Below are 8,581 nucleotides of genomic sequence, written 5' to 3'. Positions count from 1 at the left end.
GGAAAATTAGTGACGCCTTCTAGCCTAGAAAGAACTTCTTCGCCGCATCATAAGTCCTTGCAACTTTCTCCGGTGTTTTGAAAGTACCAAGCTAACAGAGGATCTTCTGATTGGAATCTGTGATCTCTGCCGTGCACTTTTCTTATGACATCTTCCTCACCTCTATAATACACCTCATCTAAGAGAATCACTGTCTTTCTTTTGTATTATCTTAAAAACAGAAAGATTATTTTTATGTGTTGTATATAAAAGAATCAATGGGCAAAACATCATGTTGTTTTTTGTATTTTTATGTTATAACAGAATTTAGCTACTTCACATGGTAAAAGATTGGTTTCATTTTTCTTTCTAAAATTTTTCATTGCTTCACATGGGAAATAAGAGACTTGAAAATGTAACAGATCAGTAAAAATACATAGTATTTTTGTTGAAGAGATTATGATAAATGAATTTGCATGTTGCTTCTAGTTTTCAATAAAATTCAATATTTAGAACAGTTAAAGGATTTTAGTAAATTTATTCTACAAATATAACCAAAACTAAGTATGTTATTAATTCACATCAAACAATATAAGCTATTAAAAAAAAATTACATTTGCATATATCATAGTACAATACAGCACAACACGATATGTTATGAAATAGTGGATAAGTGATAACTATACATACAGGGTGTTATATGTAGGAAGCATACCTATCTTCTGCAAATTATTAAAAAAAGTAAAGACAGTAAAAGGAAAACAACATAATGGATGGCATCCTGAGAGTGGAGTACTGTACACAAATTGGTACGAACAATAAAATCTACTGTTTTCAGCTCGAACAAAATATATATAATTGAAAGCTTTTCAAGATGTATTTTTGGTTCTTCAGAAGAAAAATGTTTCACTTCTTGTCAATATTATACGTTCATTGTGAGATGGACAATATTTCAACAGCATAAGACCACAATATATTGTTTTTGCCTTTCATAAGATTTTATTTGGAGAAGAGTTGGATGTTGAGAGTTCTGCATACATGTCTGCTATTTCTCTAGCAAAGTATGTTCTTGCTTGTGGCCTTTTTATCTGAAAAAAGGACAAGGAATACAGAAAAAAAACTAATTTGAGCAATGGAGACTTTCCCTAGTTGTCTAATAATCGCGGAACAACACATACCTTATACGTTGGAGTAAGCAGATCATTCTCCATAGAAAAAGGCTCAAGCACCAAAGTGATAGCTTTTGCAAATTCGAAACCTCTCAACTGCAAAGTGTTTTCCATGAGAAACATGATGAAAACAGAAGGTCATTGCAGGGGAATTCAAATTACCTGTGCTTCCTTTCCAACAGTATCCATGTCTTTCAATATTGCAAATTTTGCTCTTGGATCAGTGCAGAGCTGTTTCACGTCTTTATTCTGCTCTCTCCAAGATAAATATAATCACGTACAATACTAACAAATACTTATAATTCTCTTCACATTTGAAAGAAAGTCTATATCTCTACTTCTTACTCTACAATGCTTTATATAAGTCTAATGAGAACATCACAATTTTCATTAATGAAGTTTGGTACTCTTTATGACCATATGAACATTTCATAAGGAAAGCATCAGCCAGATAATACATTGAATTTTAAGATTCCAGATTACGTCTTGAGTGCCTATGCTACAAAAGTGAAAGCATATTTGTTACATTTCAAATGTCATGTACGATTGCGGAAAGAAAAGAAACTAGAGCCAAAATAAAAGGGATGTAATTATGATCACAAGGAAAATGATCTTTTTGGTTCCCTTATATTTTTCAGCCACCTTATGTTATGATGAATCTTTTTCTGATATTTATCATCTCTTTCCCTTTATGACAACTGATACAACATAACCAAATAGCATAAAATCTTTGCAGTTATTCATGAGAGCAGGTTAAAGATGTAAGAGGAATTCAGGGTGTCACCTTGATGCCTTCATTTATAGCCCATGTTTTCAACATGTCCAGGTCCACGCAGACTATGGCTACCAGAGAGGAATTCAGGCTGTCACCTGACAAAGAAGACAACAGTACAGTAAAAGGCGTCGTACATGGGGTGGTGAGGTTACTGTGACACCATATCTTACCATGTATAAAGCACTGTGCAACATACTTGCTATTTGCATAAACATTCTCAATTTTTTCCGGAGCTACATATTCTCCCTGTGCTAACTTGAAAATGTTCTTCTTCCTGCAAACAAATAGCAAAAGATAAGACTTTCTACAAGTAGCCAATGATCTTCGTATACCGTGCAACTTCATTAAAATGGATTCTAGCTACAAGGAAGCAATCTTATTTAACTCTCCATATTCAAGGAACATAAACTAGATTGCAACAAAGAGGGAGAAAAACTACTACTACTTCATAATCCATCTATGAAAGGCAAGTACTATTAGTTACCCTCTCACCTATCAATTATCTTTAAGCGGCCCCCAGGTAGCCACGCTCCAATATCTCCGGTGTGAAACCATCCATCTTTGTCAATCACTTCTCTCCTGAACAATGTCATTGGATAATTTTAAGATTTAACTTGGACAGTTCCCTGCTAATATGCAAACTACAAAAGGGTGAGTAAGTTAAAGAAATGCCCTTACGTCTGTACTTCATCCTTGTAGTATCCTTGGAACACTATGGGGCCTCTTACACAAATCTCTCCACGGGGATTAGGCTGATCTTCAGATGAATAGTTCATATCAGGGACATCAACAAGCTTTATTTCTAAAACATGAAAACATAATTAGTCCTTGTCCAGGCATAAGACAAATGGAAAAAAAAAAAAACTTGCTTGGAGTCGTACTAACCACATCCAGGATTAGGAGAGCCCACATGACCCGATAAGATATCACTCTGATCCATGTTACTTATAAGGCAAGAAGTTTCGGTCATTCCATATCCTTCTATAACTTGACAACCAAAGCATCTGAACAATAAAACTACTTAACTAAATTTACACAAAACGAAGAATCTGATCTCTGTTATGTTCATAAATTGATCATAATTGGTGAAACTTAATGAAGTTTGTTCAACTCACATCCGCAAAAAGTCCGTAACATCAGGAGATAATGGTGAAGATCCTGAGACCATCAAGCGAACTCTTCCTCCTAGCCTTGCTTTTATTTTGTTGAATACCAATCTATCCCAGATTGGGGATGCATTTTTTCCTGGAAAAGTAAATATTAATCTACAATATATCACAGCAAAAAGAGATGTGTCTCCGTTCTCTTCATAGGTCAATCCTACAGAGTTGTTTGGAAGGTCAATACTATTAGAAATGCACCAAAGCTGTTATCCTACTAAGAAGCACCCTAACAAGAAGGCACAAATTGTATTTTGCGAGCTAGTTAGGGAAAATATAAGCCATGCGCCATTCCTAACCTCATAAACAAAGACCTTAATACCACCAAATGAGCAGTAATACAGGAACAGATCACAGCTTTCCTGTCCGTCAAAGTACTTTACTTTATAAGTTTCCTTTTTCTTAAAATAGTCAATAAGTGAATCAGAGTCTTCAGTTTACAGCAATGTTTCAAAGGAGATGCCACCATTTGATCTCCTTGAGTGGCTTCTGTCCAAACAAAAAGCCTCAGGAGTTTAATGCTTTCCCCCTTTTCTGTTATGTTCCTTCCTTTTGTTCCCTCGTTTTTCATTTTTGTTTTATTTAGTATGGTGATGATATGACATGAGTTTAAATTGAGGATTCATATAGCCGACCTCAACTTGTTTGGGGTGTAGTTGTTGTTGTGTGTTCCCCTTTCTCGTCTTACCGAGAAGAGAGAAATGAATTTACAGTTGAGGAGACGCCAAGTGTCCATATCAAAGAACTTGATACGTTTGCTCACAAAATCAACTAAGTACTAAAGGGGCTAGTTTGTATAGAATAACACATCAGCGCCTAAACAAAACCTATCAAGCAGCATTTTAATTAAAAACGAATTATCTCACTAGTATAATTGAGGGCTGAAGCATTTAGTACAAGCTGCTTAGATCATACTGTTTCATTTCTAGAAAGTTGTGACTTGTGGCTATGTCAAACTGCAAGTGGTTTAACACAATTACAATGACTTGACACTACTGTGTAATCATAATTTTCAACATGCTACGCATCTTGGACCTCTATTAACCATAACTACGAATGCGCCCATCTCCATACTAATAGACCTCTATGGGAACAATCTTAAATACTAAAGAAACATTAGATGACGCAAACAAGATAAATAGAGGTCCAAGATGCGTAGGAGAAGCCATCTATTTCTTGATAGAGGTAAAAATACCTCACCATTAAAAATTGCTTGCTTCTTAGCATTATAAGCAGAATTAAATATCGTCTCTCTGATTGAGCCAGATGTCTTCACAGCATTCATAATGCTGCAAAAAGAAGCATCTAAGTTAATTGAGGGATCACGTAAAACTAAAATTAGCACAAATACAAATAGCAAATCAGCATCAACACCAGTCAATTACCCGGCATATAATCTATTGTATAACCGAGGGACGCTGCAAAAGACAGTTGGCCTTAATACAGCTATATCATCCACTAGTTTCAGATTATCCTGAATGCAGAATAAAGTTAAACACAGTATTACCTTAGAGAAATGTAGAGACATTGCTTAGAATATTGTAGACAACTAATCCTGAAAATTTTCTAAATCTTTTAGCCTAATAATATCTCCTAAATGTGATTTGGCAACAAACAAAACCTCCTGGCCTTAGGAGGTGAACATTTTCCCTCCATCAACTAAAGTTTGTGGCATTGCCCTTAAAAGTTGATTAAAAGTTAAATCTCTTGCACATTGATATCTTCCTATGATTGTGTTAGTTGTATCATGATTTCAAGCAAGCCATTGTTTGAACAAATACATGTTGAAAAAATTAAGCAACAAGAATAATTTACAGTTTTGGATGCATTCGAGCTAGAATAATCCATAGGCTTGACAAACACGGTTCATGAAAGGACTGCTACAAGAAAATCCAGAAAGCATTCTAGGTTAAGTCTCATACTCCCTGATAGAATCCAGAAGCTCCTCCAAAATAGACCAGCAATACTTGGTTAGTCCTCTCATATATATGTGCCAGCGGAAGATATGAGATGTAACTATTAAAATTCAGATAAAAGTTTCAGAAAAATCTACAGAAAGCTTCAACTGAATGTAAGAGATGTTTAACTCCTGAAATTTTTTAATAAAAAGGTGATTCATGCTGATTTTTGGTTGGTATTATAATAATTAGAACTCACATATCTGAAGAGTACAGTGTGATGCCGATACTCACACCAGCGACGTTTGCAATCAGGTTTGCATGGGTCAAAACAGCACCCTATCAGTTTTGATAAAAGCAACACAATCTGCTTCAGTTCTGAAAAGCAATAGCATTTAGAATTGAGTAGATAATAATCTTCTGTACCTTTGGGGTCCCAGTAGTACCACTCGTATAGCATATTGTAGCAACAGCCTCAGGTTTTGGTGGGCAAAAGGGCTGAAGATTGCTGAGACCCTGAAAGAGAACCATTCACTAATACTATGAAACCTTAACAATCAAGTAGTGAAGTACAAACATAGTAGTGCTGCTAATGAAATTACACTTAAGGATATATCTCTCATAACTCCACCCATGTCATTAACTGAGATATGTGAAAGATCATACGCAGCACAAAGCTACCATGCATACTAAGTTCACATCCCTGCATCTTCTCATTCCAACTTGGCACAAAATCTAAAACTGATCGTACCATGAAAATACGACTTTTAGTATATATACCTGACTAAGTAGTTTTGAATATGATATGATCTCCACCCCAGATGATGATGGAAGTGATGGAACTCTCCCATCTACAGCTCCAACTACCTACACCATACCCAAGCCAGATGAGGACAGATGAATTGCAAATCGCCAACATCATAGTTAAGCACCATTTCGATCACCATAAAGGGACAGTTTTGCATACCACAATTAAATGCAGCGAAGGAATCTCCGATAAGAAGCTAAGCAACTGCAATTTGAAGACTAATGCCATAAATAAGAACCTCAACAGTGACTTCAAGGAACACAATGTAGAGAAGAGAAAGGTGATCTATCGAGTACATCTCTTTCTATTTCCCCACGTAATGCTAGTCAAATTCCAGAATGTTAATGTTTTCAAAAGTTCTTTAAAAATATATAATCCACCTATGAAGTTGGAAAGTTAGGCTCTTTTAAATAGTCAGGATAGTATGCTCTTTTAAATGGTCAGGAAGAGCATATACAAAATATGGCCAGTCGAAAGTAGATCCGAAACATCAGGTTCTCAGTCCAAATGCCACAGTTGTAGCAAGTAAAAAAATTGTGTTCCAATATTCTGTCTGCAAAAGAACAGTTAACCTCAAATATTCTCTAAAGCCTATAATTGAAACTGCTTTCTTCTTCCACTCCCATGTCATCTCAATAGAACTTGAAAGTAAACTCACATGATTTATTGTTTCTGGCACACAAAATATCGCTTCAGTTGCTGCATGGTTTGCAATATATTTTACAGCTTCTGGACCTACAAATTTTATGGCTTAGGAGTTTTAGCAATGTTGTAAGATCTTAAATGACTTTTATCCCGATAATGGCTGATTACCAACCAAGAGAATCATATAAAGGAACAGAAATGTATGAATATGCAGAGCAGGAATGGTCGACTATCAGCCATTCTGGTCGATTCATGAAATACAAACCAACACAAGATCCCTGTCAAGAACCGAAGGAAACAAAATAATCAGTACATAAACAGAAAATATCTACTTCAATTGTTCCTAAAACTGAACAAGGAAATTAAGAAAGAGAACTGAAATCCTTCCAAAATGATTTAAAAAGCTGAGAAAGTAAGTTACCTTTGTTATCTTATGACAAACTAGTGCAGAACCAATCGCTGACCGTGCAGTACCTGCCTCCCCGTATGTCATCCATTTGTACCTGTAGAGTATTTTACATTGGATGAGTATCCTTTGAGGATAAATCATAAACTCAATTACAGGCTTCCAGTGGCTAATTACATACTGTCCTACTGTTCCATCTTCTCGAACTCGTGATCCTAAGTATTTGCAATCTGGAGACGTCTTAACCGAGCGCCTAACCAACAAACAAATCAGAACAAAAAAAAAATAAAAAAAACAATTCAAATTATGGTGAATCTTCTTTGAAAGTTATAGGTAAATGCAGAGTCGATTTCGCTGCTCACACGAAATTGTCATGTAAGGTACCAATTTCAGGATGATGTGCAAATCTACTAACAAGCTTCAACGGAGAGCGAGAAGATCTGCATTTAAGAAGAATTAAACCTCAGTTGTGCTTTAGAATACATAGAAGTGTTTGAACTAACTGTTTTAACCTGTACACATTCCATTTTCCTGTCTTCAGTTCCTCGGGGAGCGCATTACTAAATCCTTGCTCTAGTGAAAGTTCAATAATTAGCAAACAAACCGAAAACAAGTTAGTTTGATCACCAAGTAATAAACTGAAACAAACATGGATATGTATAAAATGAATGAATATGTAGCTGCATTATCAGTGGGCAAGAATACCGGAGAAGAATTTGCCGGCGGCATTTCTACGGCGGAGAAGTGACGGTTGATCCTGATCGCCGGCGGTGGTGGAAGCGAGTTGGTTGTGAATAGTTCGAAAACGATGTTCAGCTTTAGAATCCATCAGTTGAAACGATGTCGCTGGTGATTGTATTGTTTTCCCACCAAAAATTTGCTGGTTAAGAATGCAACTACAAATGCATTGGGTGGTTAGTTTAAATATAATGTTATGTTAATTTGTTTACTATTATGTCGTTAAATTTTTATTTTATGTAACAATTAATTTTGTGTGATGATCTTGTTATTGACTTGTTGTATATATTTTTTTTGCTCATTTTAATCTTAAAAAGGGGTTATTTGATAGCGGAATAAAATAAGTAAGAATAAGTTCCAAACTCTTCATGATTTCATGCCTTGTTTGTGTTGATATTGTGCTCATGAAATTTCTGTGGGAAAACTATACTTCCAAGGGTCTTTTAACTTGTGTTCAATTTTAATATTTTTGTTGTATAGGGTGGTGTGTTTGGTTAGAAACATAAATTGTCTTTCTAAAAATTTTCTAGTGTTTGGTAAGTAGGGCGGGGCTAGTAACGTTCTTTAACAGAAAATTATGCTTTCTGTTTAAAGAAAATGACTTAGTTTCACTTTTAGTCTGTTCCAAAATGATCATTTTTCGTTTTTGGCAACATTTTAACTTTAACTTTTCACGTGATATGTTTAAGGTCATAAGGTTAAACAGTATTTTGGTACATTAAACATAACTTTAATTTAGAACCACAAGATTAAAAAGTCCTTATTTTTTAAACTCCGTTTCAAGTCAAATTAGGTTATTTTTTTAAAACGAACGGAGTAATATATATATATATATATATATATATATATATCAAACTTCTTATATTTTGAACTTTTTTAATGAATGTTCTACGTCTGTTCCTATTAAAAAGTAAGTAAAAAATGTATTATCACAAGAATATTCATTGCAATCTAGCAAAATACTATTAAAACAGAATAGGGTTGTCATAGGTGGTGGAAAAAT

General features: G+C 34.9%; 1 protein-coding gene across 1 annotated transcript; it reads right to left on the bottom strand.

Moving 5' to 3' along the window:
- Positions 1-576: 576 nt before the first annotated feature.
- LOC107029290 (long chain acyl-CoA synthetase 6, peroxisomal-like) lies at positions 577-8,028 on the bottom strand. Its single transcript, XM_027911899.1, has 23 exons — positions 7,546-8,028; positions 7,353-7,413; positions 7,203-7,280; positions 7,022-7,093; positions 6,856-6,937; positions 6,607-6,712; positions 6,448-6,524; positions 5,949-5,993; positions 5,762-5,848; positions 5,408-5,497; positions 5,241-5,320; positions 5,006-5,099; positions 4,469-4,557; positions 4,284-4,372; positions 3,039-3,168; positions 2,809-2,927; positions 2,602-2,725; positions 2,416-2,502; positions 2,094-2,197; positions 1,933-2,018; positions 1,311-1,397; positions 1,158-1,244; positions 577-1,067 (listed from the first exon to the last, which is right to left on the bottom strand). The coding sequence occupies exons 1-23, from the start codon at positions 7,667-7,669 to the stop codon at positions 969-971; spliced, it is 2,097 nt and encodes a 698-aa protein (XP_027767700.1). The 5' UTR covers positions 7,670-8,028; the 3' UTR covers positions 577-968.
- Between the last annotated feature and the right edge of the window lie 553 nt (positions 8,029-8,581).

The sequence above is a fragment of the Solanum pennellii genome, chromosome 9 (assembly GCF_001406875.1).
Source record: "Solanum pennellii chromosome 9, SPENNV200".
Taxonomy (NCBI): Eukaryota; Viridiplantae; Streptophyta; class Magnoliopsida; order Solanales; family Solanaceae; genus Solanum; species Solanum pennellii.
This window is presented reverse-complemented; position numbering and strand designations above follow the sequence as displayed.

Excerpts from the sequence above, each read along its gene's own strand:
- LOC107029290 (XM_027911899.1), bottom strand. The coding sequence starts at position 7,669 with ATGGATTCTAAAGCTGAACATCGTTTTCGAACTATTCACAACCAACTC. Across the intron at positions 5,994-6,447 it reads TGCCAGAAACAATAAATCAT|TTGCTTAGCTTCTTATCGGA; the intron begins GTGAGTTTACTT and ends TTCAAATTGCAG. Across the intron at positions 2,503-2,601 it reads TACAAGGATGAAGTACAGAC|GAGAGAAGTGATTGACAAAG; the intron begins GTAAGGGCATTT and ends GACATTGTTCAG.